Source organism: Astyanax mexicanus, chromosome 1, assembly GCF_023375975.1.
Source record: "Astyanax mexicanus isolate ESR-SI-001 chromosome 1, AstMex3_surface, whole genome shotgun sequence".
Classification (NCBI taxonomy): domain Eukaryota; kingdom Metazoa; phylum Chordata; class Actinopteri; order Characiformes; family Acestrorhamphidae; genus Astyanax; species Astyanax mexicanus.
In genome coordinates, this window is record NC_064408.1 from 114,728,007 (window position 1) to 114,744,145 (window position 16,139).

At 37.0% G+C, this 16,139-nt stretch overlaps 1 protein-coding gene across 9 annotated transcripts in view; it reads left to right on the plus strand.

Annotated features, from left to right (window-relative positions):
* syngap1b (synaptic Ras GTPase activating protein 1b) overlaps positions 1-16,139 on the plus strand; it is a 234,155-nt gene that overhangs the window by 15,258 nt on the left and 202,758 nt on the right. For 7 of the 9 annotated variants that reach the window (XM_049464812.1, XM_049464794.1, XM_049464813.1 and 4 more), the window contains exon 2: positions 12,243-12,364. The exons of the other annotated variants lie outside the window; for them this stretch is intronic. In XM_049464812.1, the coding sequence (XP_049320769.1) occupies positions 12,340-12,364 (25 nt within the window). In that variant the 5' untranslated portion in view covers positions 12,243-12,339. The remainder of the gene's footprint in view (positions 1-12,242; positions 12,365-16,139) is intronic. 9 annotated transcript variants of the gene reach the window in all.

Here is a 16,139-nt window from a genome sequence, read left to right on the forward strand (position 1 = left end):
TTTTAGTTGGTAAAGCTCACAGTCTGGATCTAGTAAGCTTTCTGCAGACTGTGGGAGCTTACCTGAGCTGTGCTAGTTCTTAGTGTAGGCTACTCACTGACCTAGATATAGTGAGCTAGATACTTTTCAGTGTTTCTGGTATACAGAGGTTTAAGCTCACACCCAGCAAAAGTAGTTAAAAAAATGGTCTGCTTCCACAGAAGAGCTACTATAAATTCAGTAAATTCAGGCTTTGTTTTGTGGAGCCCATGACCGTTTCTCAGTTTCTCTGTACTTGTATTCTTGTGGACTCTGGAAACGTCCTCGGTTGCAGCACAAGTACTGTTTCATTTAGCCAAGTTCATTAAAAAAACCTGGATGTGTTTTTGCTCCTCCCTCTTTATTGAGGATGCATGGAAGGTGACTTGTGTGGACTTTTTACTAGGGCTGTGAATCTTTGGGAATCCCACAATTTGATTCAGAATCGATTATTGGTGTCACGATTCGATTATTTTCCGATTCTTTCAAATTGGTTGGATTTATTTTTCTTCATCCTCCATACTTTAGCGGCGCAACAACAAACACCGTAACACGACACTACCGATCCTATGAAAGGGAGACGTCCTCAAGTATGCGGCTCTTCCAATTACAGAATTAAAGTCCCACGTCCTCCCGTCTTCGGGATTATGTACTCGTGAGCCGAACTTACCAAGTCTGTTCTTTCCAAGTACGAGAGTACAAACTTGTGCACTACGTTTTAAGAAATGACCCATGTCTTAATGGATCAGGGCTGTTTCAAAAGCATAGATTTAGACATGATTAGTCTTCCATACAGTTTTTGTTATTGCTTGGGTATTGTGTTATTAGAATGGTACTAGCACTGCTCTCCAGCAGTTCAAATGCTCTGTTTTAAACAGTAAAACAAACTATATCTTGTTATGTTTAGTAAGTTATGTTTGGAATGATGAAACAGTTAAGTAAATACTTCATGTTTATGTAGCTTAGCTTAGCATTATGTTTCTAATACAAAATGGCAACTTAAGTCTACGATGTGCTTTCTGCAGGTCAGTGAATCCTTCTAAACTGCCACTAAAGCAACATCATTGCACAGCTGAACATGCTTAGAGGAGAACACTAACTGCTAGTTCTGTTACATCAGTTAACAGACACCCTTACTAACCAGTGTTATGCTGAGTGATGGAGGGAAAGGGAAGGCCACCCTACCCACCTAGAGAGAGCAAGACCAATTGTGCTCTGTGGGACTCCTGGGGAAGTCCATTTAAGGTAATGACATGAGGCAGGAGCATCTGGCAGCATATTATTTGCTTTCTCTCAACACTAGGTTTGAGGATAGAGGAAACTATAGTGTACATGTTATTATATTAATAAATAGTTTACATTTTTTGTATGCACTATTAAAATATTACATTTTTCAGTTTTAATCTTGAATAAAAAAAAAAAGTGATTGTGCTACATAAAAAAGAAATCTATTTTATTTAGTATTTATTTCACAAACTGAGAAGCACTATGTGTTATGTTACCCCTCGGCCAAATTATTCACAGTCATAATCTGTTTTTCTTCCTGAAGTTTCCACTGCCATGCTGACAGTATCCAGATATGTGACAGCAACAGCAGCACCTCTCCATTTCCACCCTAGGCTCTGGCGACATGCTACCATGAATGAAAAAGCTGGAGTCGTTTTAATATTAATGCAGTAAAAACTAAGGTACTGTTGGTAGGTCCCAAATTCCTAGTCTTTTAAACTCCCTCACTGAAATGTTCAATTTTAGCTGTGGAATTAAGCCTAGTCTACACAACATTTCTTTTTTGTGTAGATTTTCCTTTGGAAGGAAAGTATAGTCTTTGGCTAAGCTTAATCCCTGTCCATCAAACTGACCCTATGCTCTTAACCCCAAACTGCTTTGTTTTCTTACCAGTTGGGCCATTATTAACAAAAAGAGATTAAAAAAACATCGATCCATGCTTTTATATTTTCTTATACTCTTTAATTGGACCTTTTTTTTTTTTTACTGGTCTCCCAGATTAGCCTGTTAAAGGAGAACTCCGGTGTTAAATGGACTTTGGGTCTAGTAAAGCATAATAAAGAGTACTAACCTTTATTGAATAGCCCACCTCCGTTCTCCCGCAGCTTTTCGAGATTTCCCAGCACTCTGGGCATATTTTGCCCTTGATAAATTGCTTTTTACACTGTTTCCAGGCTCAACATAGCTCCACAGCTCATTGGTAGAATCTGGAGAGCTCTGACATTTATAACAAGGCATTAATAACTTTAAAAGTGAACAAGAATCTTATTAAAACCACTGTTTACAACCCATACCTCTAGCTATTCACTGGGCACCGCCATCACTGTACTGATCATGACCATAGACATATATACATAGACTCCGTATAGCCTGCCTCTTGGCGTATCAGCCGGCTGCTACAATCATGCACTCCCATTGCATTAATTTACACTGAGGAAGGTGTATAATACATCTATAATAATCACAACTCTACCAATTTTTACCCAATTTTCACATTGTTTGGCTTTTTACAAACGGCAGAGATGTAGTTATGATACAGTATGTCCTACATAACATAACAAATATGTGCTTTCTCGCTAAAATACTTTGCATTATGCTCTATAACAAACACAGACATCACCACCATTCTTACAATGTGTGTCTACTTGAACTTATTTTTTGTGCATTTCTGAGCTGGGTCTCTCAGCTCACCTCATGTGGACTGTCTGTGACATATCTATATGCAAATAAATAAAGAAAGAATAGGCTATATTTTTAAGATTTTTAAATCAATTTTTAATCAATCGTATTGTAATCTAATACTGTGAATTCAGATACTGCCGTTTATCAACTTATCCTCATTGTTTGAAAGGCTTTTATTCTGTGTGATGCACAAATGACATACCAACCTACTGCTCCCTGGTTGGGTAGATGCAACACAGTAGCTGTCCACATTATTCATAAAGTTGAACTCAGCTGAACTTTTTCGCCATACTGCTGGGCTGCTTTCGGTGCAACACAACCTGTCATGCACCACGCGCATGTGGCAGCTCCCTCCATTTAATTAAATAGGGTGCGGCCAGGCGAAGTAGCAAAAGGACACATACCATTAGTCAGCTGCGCTGGTCATCAGTAGCATCATATATTAAACATTATTATGCCAAATGTTACTTTCAAAACTCCTTCAACTTTACAGCACACTTGTACCCTCAGGTCACTGGCATTTAGTGTTTTCTCATCCCCTTACACTCTACACTCCTGTAGAGATGGAAGATCTTAAGTACAGTTGCTCCTAAACCAGGTAGAGCTGCAACTACTGATCATTTTAGTAGTAGACTAATCTGATGATTATTGTTTTTCGATTAGTTGATTAGTCAAAGATTATTTCTGCCATGTCCTTCATTGCTTTAAATTGATAGACATGGGATTTAAATGCCTTTAAAACACCCATAAGATGTTTAAATGTGTAAAATGCTGATATTTTCTGAGTAAATTGTAATATGTTGTGATTGAGCACTTTTGGAAACACGGGCCGAGTTGAGTATAAGCTGTATGAATGAGTCCATTACACAGATGTCGCAAGTCTCCTGGAAGTTGCGCTTGTCTACCGCATATCAATAACTGCTCCCTGATGCCCACAAGTCAGATAAAATCTCCTGGAATCTAGAACAAGTGGCCCAAGAGTGAACGGAAACGCACATACAGGTGACACAGACCTTTTGTACCCAATCATGTGTGTGAAAGTAAGGGGGAGGGAGAGAAAGATGCCCCCCTCGTGGTAATATTTATGAAGCGCATGTAAAACAGAGAAGGTTCTGATTGGCCTGTTCTCTACAAAGAGTCTCTGAGTCAGCCAATCAGTTTTAAGTGTGGACGGGCAGTGTTTTTTTTCCCCCACTCCTGGCAGAGGCAGAATCTTCTAAAAACAGGAAATATAAAACTCATTTCTCCTCTCACTACTCTAAAGTATATCTACGTCTGGTAAAAGTAAAAAACAATTGCCCGCTGTACAGTTTGTAATAGTAATTTCAGCATTGCCCACGGGGGACTAAATGATTGCAAAAGGCATGTTGAGGTGAATTAATGTGACACTGAAATTTGGAGTCCATTTTTATAATTAACATTGTGCATAATATCAACTAATCATTCGTATCCTAAAACCAGAATACCAACATAAATGCATATATTTTTCTGGCCATTGCTCCAGAAACAAATTATTTTCATTGTTGTATTCCTCTGTAATTGGAAAACAGGTAAATACAATAAATCAAGTAAAGAGTAGATGCATTATGGACATTTTTCCTCACCCAGAATCTGCCTATTACCCTAGTATCCATGCCCTAAACTGTGCAAATTTCCTTCAGATTCTTAAAGAAAGTTCCCCTCAAACCTTATACGAAGACCTCTTCCTCTTTGACCTCAGAGGTGTGTTTTATTTTGTTTTCTTTATTGCTGCTGTAGTAAAGCAGTCTTGTGAAAAGCTCTATATAAACAAAACAATTTTATTACACCAAATTAAACAGGACAAATTACGCTCACCTGAGCTCACTGCATTGCCATGATTGGAATATTCAATGTCTCAGCAACAGAAACAGCATATAAAGCCACATACACTACTGATGCAGTCAGTAAGAAATATTCAACCCTTGAGCCAACATGATCATGTGGGGCTTATATGAGTGGAGCAGAATGTGGGCTAGGGGGGTTCCAGAAGGGCGGTTTCTGGGACCCAGTTGGGCTTCCTAAATATACCCCATCTTTACAGCTCACCTTAATCTCAAATTGGTCCCATTGAGTCCACATATGCAGTGTGCAACACAGATGACATCCATCAGGGTTTCACATGGTCATGAAAAACCTGGAAAAGTCATGGAATTTGATACGTTTTGGAAAATAAAGGTAACCAGAAAGTTTAAAAATTTGTTTGTTTCAGTTTATCAATGGAGAAAATTTATTTTAAGTTAACAAATACATTAGCTCAGAGTTAAATAAGTAATTTAGCTCAACAGAATGGAGCTCTCAGGATCTGACACACATTTTACTATAAAAAATCTTATCTGATTAATTTTAGACCTAATATAATTTATTTTAATCATAGTTTCAGTTGATTTTTGGTTTATCCATGGAAATGTATTGGTTAAAACGTGTATGAACCCTGTCCATATATGGGGCCAACTTGGAGCCTGTGGACAAAACTTTGTGCGACTCATTTGAGCTGCCCACACCGGCCCCACGTGGACATGTTATGTGGGATAATATTCTTCCTCACGATGGCTTGAAAAGTCTGGGAATTAATGATGCCAGTCACATTGTCACAAGATTTCTGCAGCCAAAAAATCCTAATATTATCACCGATTCATCTCTGTGTTTGATTCTTGGGACAAGTAGTCATTTGGTGTTAAGCCTTGCTTTTCTTGCGCCAATCAAACTGTGAAGCCTAATGGCCAAACAATTGTTTCACAATTGTTTTGTGTGCCACAACTCTCCAGTCCTATACAGATTCCTTCTGGCATAATTCAGTAGACCCTTCTTACAGTATGTGTATGCTTGCATTTTTCTTTAACGATGTTGTCGTATTGGATCTAACGAAGCAACATAAGTAAACAGTTATAAGTTTAATATTTTATATTTTTAGTAAACCTTACTGTAATATACAGGTTTGTTAATCCATATTCTGCCATTTTCAGCTTCTCTTCTGTGATTGAAAGGTGGCTGTTCTGTCTGTATAAGGCTCGTATGTGTGTGGCGTCACAGCCTGCTCTTTCCTGATTGGCTGGACACACTGTGGTGGCTGGATTCTTTTGAATTAATTTGAGTTCTTCTCATTTTTTAATTTTTGTGCCAGAGGCTGGGGCTGCGTTCAACACAATGCAACCCAGCATAAACCGCAGGATTTTGCTTCTACGCCGTAAATGTTAAAATTCTGTACAATGCTACATTCAGTATCTATAAATGTTCATGGCCTTGGGTATCATCTTATAACTAAGATACTATGAATGCAAGTTGATATTGTTAATGTTGTACCTGTTGTTATTACATTCCAAATCAAGGAGTCTGAGTGGCTTAGCATACAGATGTGATGACATTATGGCCTTTGGTTTTTAAGTTCAAATCTTGAAACATGGCGCATGAGAGAGCATAATTGACCATATCATTGTGATGCTGGTTGGCACAGGCTGATGCTGGGTACTATCCTGACTTCACATGTATCGGAGGAGGCATGCCCCTGTCCTCACCCTCCTAATATAGGTGGCTTTACTTACTTACTTACTTAATTACATTTATCTGACACTTTTATCCAAAGTGACTTACAAGGTTATTCCTATTACAGAGTAGTAGTGTTAGGAGTCTTGCCAAAGGACTCTTATTGGTGTAGTGCAGTATAGTCACCTAGACCGGGAATTGAACCCCAGTCTCCAACATGATGTGTTAGCTCACTAGCAGGTATTGGTGTTATCCCGGCTCCACACCAACCACCCCAAACTTAATAAATGCTTTTTCTTTAGTTAGACGTTTTTTTCAGAAGTTTTCCTTTTGTTTTAAGCTTTTTTCATACATATTCTTATACATTTTAAGCTTTAGATAGCAGTAACTTCACCATTCAGTATTGACTTCAGCCAGGACACTTTACAAGTGATAGAGGAGAACTAGTGAGTGGGTGGGTTAAATGGATCATATAAATTATAGAAAAATATAAAAAATAAAATATTGTAGTAACTTAAGCATATCATTGTCTCCTACAGCTAGCATGGTGTGAATTATTGCAGACGCACATGGACATTCCTGTACAAACCATAGCAAAACCAAAGCATATCAAGAAACCTTGAGGTCATGTTCATGTGGTCTTCTTTCATGATCATGTGACTACCCTGAAGTAACCGTGGCAAACACACACACCACACCACACATATTCATCCATATTCTTTCTATTGAATACACATTTACTCACGGACACTGCACTTGCATACACCATCTCATAAACACACGCGCACACACACACATATACAAAGAGAACGTGCAGGATCTTAGAGCTTTATGATCTCGAGTTGAAAGCTCATTCAGAGAGTTTCTGGTGTGTCCTTTAGCAGCGCTGGCTGAGCCTTTTGTAGGGAAATCATTTGTGAGAGCTGCGCAAAAATGGCTTTAAAAACTGCTCCCTTGAGATGCTGAACCAAAGCCAGCTCGCTAGGAGGAGGCACGCTCTCCAGGAACGTATAAACAGTCAGTGCAATTAAGAAGTTCATTCTGAACCTTAAGAAGTTGCAGTTATTAGCAGCTACAGTAAAAGTGTGATGTAATTGGATATCATTTCGGTCTAATTCATATACATATATTGCACAAAGCATTTTATTGGACAATGAACACTTACAAAAATGTATAAAATGATATGGTGTCTTCTTAATTGCTAAGCATTAGTTTGCACACTGCACTTTACACTATCACGATATTTCATGGTATTTTCGCGATAACGATACTCTTGGCGATATGACAAAAAACTAAATTATTTCAAGAATACACTACTGCAACAAAATGAATATTAAATTTTCTTACTGCATACGGTATGATATGGCACACCCTTAACTGAGATTTTAAAAATTACAAGAAATTAATCAGTAACATTAATTTGTAACAGAAGTCAATGGTCCAGAATGTCATGATAATAGTAATGCACTCCAAATATCTCCATATATCCAGGATTAAAGTGAAATAAATGATACTGGACAGATATAATCTGTCTCTAGTAGATATATAATGGAAAATAAGAACAGTGTGATTTTTTTTTTTTTGTTGCTAAAAACAGTAAAAAAATTAGTACCCTGATGTAATAATTAGGGGTGGGTGATATGGCACGATATTTCAGGGTATAATATCGTACATGATATAACATTTTTTTGGAGATATTTTCGCGTACGATACGAAATGGCACACCTCTACTTTACACTTTTAACCATGCTTTTCTCGTACATTAAACACCAGCTGCTCACTTTTTATTATACTTTATATAAAATCATTTCTTGCAGCAAAAATAAGAACGTTTTTACTGCACAAACTCAAACACAACACAAACACAAAAATAAATACACTAAAAAAGAACCAAGAATTTTAAGTTCAAAGGAATTTGAATTGTGAGCTAGTTTCTAGGAACGCCCCCCCCAGCCAGCATGTGGATGTGTTTAATACCATTATGCACCTCAGAACTTCATATGCTTATTGATAAAAAAAAAAAACAACAAAAAAAAAAGCAGAATCCCAAAAGAATGCAAAAGTAGGCGATGGTCTCTGGCTGATGGGTGGCCTAGATTATTGGAAATTAGTTAAAAAAACATCCTGATCTTCTTAGTTCAAAGATGTCTCCCCTCTTAAAGTCTGTCACCTAGGGGAAATGTTTTGAGTGCATTGTAGAGGCATGTCTAGAAGTTGACAATCTCTCACCAAGAGGTGCACAACCCAAGTGTATCCTCCAGAGAGCCTTGTTTGTCTGGCAGCGGGGGAAGCACTATACACCCTATACCCTTTAAACTATTTCTAACCTCATTTCTTCTACCCCCTCCTTTCCTCCACTACCCTACTATTTCCCATTTGGCCTCCTTTAGGCCCTGTCTTAAATGTTTTTTACCTTCAACTTGTATGTATTCTATTGCTATATGACTATTGTAACTCGCTTTGTTCAAAAGCATCTACCATATGTAATGTAAAAAGATAATGTGGCAAGACACAGTGTCTAATCAGACCACACCTGTAATTATTTACGTAGCTACCTGAGACATAATTGCATGCTGAGCCAGTGGGTAAGTTTTGGAAAAAATAAAAAATACCCAGAGAGTTTTGGAAAAATAATTTAAGTTTGTTCTACAAATCTTTGTTTTTCTGTTTATCAAGAAAATCTATTTTGAGTTAACAAATACATCAGCTCAGTGTTAATTCAGTAATTTAGCTCTACACAATGGAGCTCTCAGGATCTGACACACATTTTACTATTAAAGATTGTGGGTCAGATTTATTTTAAGCCTACTTTAATCCATTTCAAATATAGTTTTAGTTGATTTTTGGTTGTCTGCACTGTTTTAGAAATCGTATGGTCAGGAAATTTGATTTAAAGGCATGAAGAAGTCATGAAAAAAATAATGGAAATGTATTGGTCAAAAAGTGTATGAACCCTCTATTAGATATCAATGCATTTCATTACTAGACGAAGTTCATAAAGGTCATTGAGTCAAGCTGTAGTGATGAAAATGCAGATTAATGCAGGTTTAACCCTTAAAATGCCTTGTCCTATATACGGGCTACAGGTGTAGGTGTTACAAAAGCCTTTTTTTCTGCAGTAAAATAAGTTATTTACATTGTGAAATTTTGAGAGATTTGAGATCAGTAACAGGAATCAACCCAAATTTGGCATGTTTGAAAACAGATACACTCCAAAAAACTAAATCTTAGCAAGTGTTTTTTTTCTTTTAATTTAGGGCAATAAATCTTATTTTCTTCTCTGATAAGACTTTTTGTCTTACTAAGCGTTGTGTAAGTGTTAGATTATTTTGCTTATTTTAGGGATAATTATCTTAATAATTCTTACTTAGAATTTGTACCTTATTTTAAGTAATTTGAACTCAAAATAAGCACAATCAAGCAGCAATCAAGTTATTATGTGACGTGTTTGCTTGATTTAGGTGTTACTTCACTTATTTTGAGACTTTGCCATTGCTTTTTGTAAGAAATCTTACTTTAGCTTACCCCATTGGCAGATTTATTTTGCTTAATATACATATATTTGTCTTAATTTGCATATATTTTGTCTAGTTTTTGCCACACATTGCCAATGGAATTTTTTGCAGTGTATAAAAGCTAGACAATCATAACAAAACTAAAGATTTGGAGGACATGAACTGTTTGATTTGTATTTAGGAAAATAGGAAAGAGTCAATTTTATGATTTTTTTCATTGAATGGAATATGTTGTTGTATATGCATTTGTTCAGTCTTATTGAAGGAAAATATTTTGCTTTGCATTTTTACCAACAAAACAAAGCCAAATCAGGTGTATTGGGTTCAAACTATCAGTACTCTGTGTGATTTTAAATTTTGTATTTTTTATTCTGTATTGTAAATTGTAATTGTAATGTTCTTGTAAGAGATGATATTACAGTGCGTGTGTCACTGCTGGATCTTGCTGCTGTGTTGCTGTATTGCAGGCTGCCTCAAGGTTGATGTTGCACTGGTTCATGCCCTTCCAGCCTGACATGGGCTTTGCTGGAGAGCAGAGTTGTGCCTCATTGGTTGGGTGCAGTGAAACATTCTGTAGAGACACACACACACTCACACACACAAATGCACACACCCTCATTCAGATTTCTCCCCTCAAGTGCTCCCTCTCTCGCTCTTTCTGCTGTTCATTCCTTTCTCCCCCATACTGCTTGTTTTATGAAAACACTAGGGTTGACACAACACCACACTTTTGCTCAGTGCACAGTACCAAGCGTACACAACTGCCAATGTTAAACATTTACTGTGACAAATCATTTAAAACAAATGATCATATTTTAAGCACACTTGTATTTTTTATTTTTACATTTTTATGGAAAGAAATAAATACTCAGATTGTTACAGTTTAATTAATTGAATTTAATTCGTCTTAAAGCATGTTTTTTGTCATTAGTGAAAACAACTTTGAATGAATGAATGAATACTTTGCTATGTACCACATAGAATGTAATTACAGTAAAGTAATGTTATTTGTGGTAATACATTGAATGTAAAATAATTTACAAGGAATGCACCAAATATTTGGCAACCGACTGACTCATAAATATAAATCAATTATTAATTTATTTACAGTTTTCATTATTTTTCATTATTGTCATATTGCATTGTTTCCTCTAATGTTTTTTTTCCATTTGAAAATAGTGTTTTTCCTATTTTTTCAGCTGAAAAGTTAGGATAGTCATGTTAGCTAAGCTTACTTAGTTTTTAGCATCTGTTTGTTTTGCACTGCTTAATTTGTTAAATTTGACTAAAATGCGTGAATAGCTCAGCTGAAGTAACTTCATGATTAGCACAGGAAATGTATTGTGTTTTTTTTATGTCAGCTTGGATATTAAAACTGTTGAGTGTTTAAGCAAGAAAAAATATTTACTTTTTTAAAAATAATTTAATTTCAAATTTTTATCCCATTTTCTCCCAGTTTACACAGCTATTTATCCAACCCGCTCATTAGGACTCCCCCTATCACTAGTGATGCCCCAACACCAGGAGGGTGAAGACTAGCACATGCCTCCTCCGATACATGTGAAGTCAGACTCTGCCTCTTTTTGAACTGCTGCTGATGCAGCATTGCTGATTAGCATCACAGCACACTCGGAGGAAAGTGCAGCGACTCAGTTCTGATACATCAGCTCACAGATGCTTTGTGCTGTGTGATGAGTGGAGAGAGCGCCATCTTTCCACCCAGAGAGAGCAAGGCCAATTGTGCTCTTAGGGCTCTTAGGGCATGAACAGGATTCGAACCGGCGATCTCCTGATCATAGTGGCAGCGCCTTAGTCTGCTAGACCATTCACTTGCATTTCCATAATTTACATTACTTAATATTTGCTGTACTAACCTAAGATCATGATTGTTATCATCAAATATTATGGTTACTTTGTAACTGTATTATGCAAATGCATTATCTAGCCTTTTCTACTAGATCCTTCTTAAGCTACTCTTTTTTCTCCCAATTTGCGTGAAGTCAGTCACCCCTTTTTTCGAGCTGCTGCTGATGCATCATTGCCTGAGCGGCTAGCGCACTCGGAGGAAAGCGCAGCGACTCGGTTCCTATACATCCGCCCACAGACGCCTCGTCCTGCTCGGTGCCACCTTTAAGCGTGATGGGGAGAGAGCGCCATCTACCCACCTGGAGGGAGCAAGGCCAATTGTGCTCCCTCTGGGTGCCGGCAGCTGATGGCAAAGCTACTTAAGCTACTCTTTTTAAATAACTCTTTTAATACCCTTAATTTTGGAAGAAATTATGAATGAGCATATGTTGTCCATATAGTGTACAAATACGATAAATATGAATATATTTATAAATATAAAACAAATGTAGCGTAGTGTTAGTGTATATTTAAATATTGAATTGTAGCTATGCTGTTAATCATTCTGTAGCACTGAGCGTTCTCACAACACTAGAGAACACACACACACACACACACACACACACACTGTGACCTTACAGTAAGAGTACGCTTAGTGTGTTGTCCTCTCCACAGAGTGGCGAGTGATGTCCAAACAGTGGCCTGGCCGCTGCTGTAAGCCACCTGCTCCTCTTTCACTGACACTCGAGGGGTAGCCAGGAGACGAGCCCACATGCTGACACACACAGATCACACAGGTACACACATACACACACTGTAGCCTTACAACCAGGCCACCACATGTCACTGTCCCTGTCTTACCTGGCTTTCATGATACTGTTGAATTTGTTCAGCTTATACTACAGCTCTTTTCTCTGGTATAATCAGGTGATGGTGTAGATTTATAAAATAGACACGCTGACATTACCCAGTAATAAAGAAGTCAGTCTTCCGCAACCTGATTTCCCAAAGAATTTGCAGCAGACTCTACAAGCGAGTGTAATTCTGATTTCTTGTGAATTAGGTCAGAATGAAATAATTTACTCTGTCTTTCAGCACAAACCTCAAACACCTATAAGGTTTCTAATGTCTGTTCATGCAATTTTTGTTATACTTCTATTCAGGTCTGATAAGCTCTGGTGCTTCATCAATTCAGGAACATTACCAATTCTTTAGGACGTGATTCATCAGTCAGAATGATTCATGTCATATTTTAACATAAATGTAACATAAATAGTTATTATAAAATTACAGTATTATTTCTACAAACACTGTACTGAATAATAAATTTAACATTCATGTAAAGTATGTAGATTGTAGTTTCGGGAAGGAATTCTAAAGAGGAATTGAACCCTCTCTACAGAGAGATTGCAATAAAAGAAGACCATATATACCCATTATTCACTCTTTTGCACATAGTTGCAATAGTACAGTTTGAAGGAAGAAGTATTAGGACTGTTCTGTAACAGTTTTGGAGTTTTTCCTGATTATACCAGATTTTATTCTTAGTTAACACAGCAATGTTTGAGGTTCATGTGATGATGTGATATGATATTCCAAACTTTCATTCTCAACTATTTATTTTTACCTTTATTTATTCTTTTATTTTCTATGGTAGTGTATGAAGATAACATTATCAAATTGTTTAAGGTAGCCTTATTTTCTGACCTTTAAAGTTGGTTTGGTGTGAAGTAGAATTCATCAATTTCTATTAACTCTCATAACCTCTGTGAGAATTGACAAAATATTTCCTTATTGCATTGCAAATGGCAATCACTGGGTCCAAGCACTATGCATTATTATTGAGGCATTAAGGCACTAAAGATGGCCATTGATTTTTTTTGAATGGTATCTGATCATAATAGATTTTTATAGAGACTTTTAAGCATGATTTGAATTAGGATAGATGTTGAATATTTTTAGAATGTCCTTAGGACTTGCATCATGTCATTTGTGTTTATTACATGGAGCAGCTGAGTTGTAGTGGAACGTAACATAAATTGCATTTTTTGGCGAACTGGAACAATCTGCTTGGTGCTTTGTGTTTGAGTTGTAAGCTCAATAAAGGCAGTCTGAGACACTTGTTCTGAGACATGCTTGTTGTTGTTCTTGCCTTTGGATCTGCCGTTGGCTCTGCTGTTAGTCTTAAATGTGCAGATTTGATTGCAAATATGACAACATGGCTGACAGTTGTTGTTTAATTTCTATAGAATGATTAGGAATATAAACACTGTGTCCATGTTTTCTACAGTCATTGGGACTAAGCATACGTACATTAGTAGACTTAACTTGAACTTCAACAAGCTACTTTTTGCACCAGGAGTAAAGGCATAAAGTTATCCAAAAGCTGTGTGTAAGACTGATGGAGGAGAACATATATGACCAAATATTTATTTCTGAACCCCTCAAACTTTATAAATATGAACTTTTTTTCTTTGCATTATTTGAAGTCTGAAAGCTCTGCATCTCATTATCCATTAGAGCAAATAAATGCCCTAAATGATCTAATCTTTATTTGGATTTTGGGAGAAAGGTCCCAAACGTCCCAAATATATATATATATATATATATATATATATATATATATATATATATATATATATATATATATATATATATATATAAACCTGACTGATGCAATGCATTTTACACAACTATTACTAATGCTCGTAAATGGATTATAGACTGATCCAGTCATACCCTCATGTCTTTCAGTTCATTTTCAGATTTGGTCTTCAGTTACTTGCCTATTTTTGAGGATGAGAGCAAACTATTTAATTCTTGCACATATAATGACTGTGTTGCATGAAGTCTAATATGAGTCAAGGTTTTTGGTAGTTTGGTTTATTTGTGTGTCTCAATATTTAGGAAGAGGTCATGGATTTATGGAGAATTTTTCATTCATGTGTTTAGAATGGCTCTGTAATGCTTAAAGCTTTCTCTGAGAATGATTACTGCAGTTAAAAAAATCTGACCAGTGCTCTGACACTTTCTCTCACACTGAAAGGCCTTCGCTGGTCTGAAAAACTATTTTTGGTGTTTGTGAAAGCATGAAATGGTTTTAACCCATCAATTTGGTCAATCAAACGTTTAACTGTAACACTAGCTCTCTCTAAAGGAAGAGATTGAAAACGGTGTTCGGACAGACTTCTGGGAAGCATCTAAAGCTGTTACATGGATTTGTAGAATTGCATATGATTTTTAAACAAGTGCTTTTATTTGCATTTAATGTGACACATCTACAGTCATGTGAAAAAATTAGGACACCCCATTAAAGAGTCCGCTCTTTATTGAGAAATGTTCACATATCAATGTCCAAACTCGTTTTTATTTATTTCTCGAAAAGAAAGTAATTTAATTGCAACTAAACAACCAAAATTAACATCGTTTTACTCATAAAACAAAAGTTATGAACAAAAAGGCATATTATAACGGAGGAAAAAGTTAGGACACCCCACCCTCTAATAACTAGTGTTGCCCTCTTTGGCTGAAATAACTTGAGTGAGACGCTTCTTGTAGCCACCCACCAATCTCTGACATCGATCTGAAGAAAGTTTGCCCCACTCCTCAATGCAGAATTCTTTCAGCTGTGAGATGTTTGAGGGGCGTCTTGCATGTACAGCTCGTTTTAAATCACTCCACAGCATCTCAATTGGATTAAGATCTGGACTTTGACTTGGCCATTCCAGGACTCTCCACTTCTTAGTTTTTAGCCAGTCCTTGGTGGATTTACTGGTATGTTTTGGGTCATTGTCATGTTGCAGGGTCCAGTTCCGCTTCAGCTTTAATTTTTTTACAGATGGTTTCACATGTTCCTCAAGCACCCTCTGATACACAGCAGAATTCATGGTGGATTCTATGATGGTGAGCTGGCCAGGTCCTACTGCAGCAAAGCATCCCCAAACCATGACACTTCCACCTCCGTGCTTCACAGTTGGTATGAGGTTCTTTTCTTGAAATGCTGTATTTGGTTTACGCCAGACATATCTTGTTTTCTGGTGTCCAAATAATTCAATTTTAGACTCATCTGTCCAAAGAACATTATTCCAGAAGTCCTGGTCTTTGTCTGCATTATCTCTGGCAAACTTCAGTCTGGCCTTAATGTTTTTCTTAGAGAGCAAAGGTTTCCTCCTTGCACACCTCCCATGAAAATTAAACTTGTGTAGTCTCTTTCTGATAGTTGAGTCATGCACTTTCACATAGACAGTAGCTAAAGCCTGCTGTAGGTTCTGTGATGAAATTGTAGGATTTTTCATGACTTCTTTTAGCATCTTACGGTCTGCTCTGGGGGTGAACTTGCTTGGACGGCCAGACCTGGGCATGGTCACAGTTGTTTTGAATGTCCTCCACTTGTAAATAATTTTCCGGATGGTGGAATGACTGATGTTAAAATCTTTGGAGATCTTTTTAAATCCCTTTCCAGACTCATAAGCAGTAACAATCTTCTTTCTGAGGGCGTCAGGCAGCTCTTTGGATCTCACCATGGTGCTCACTCTTACTTCAACAGTCAGGGACACACCAAACTACATTTCT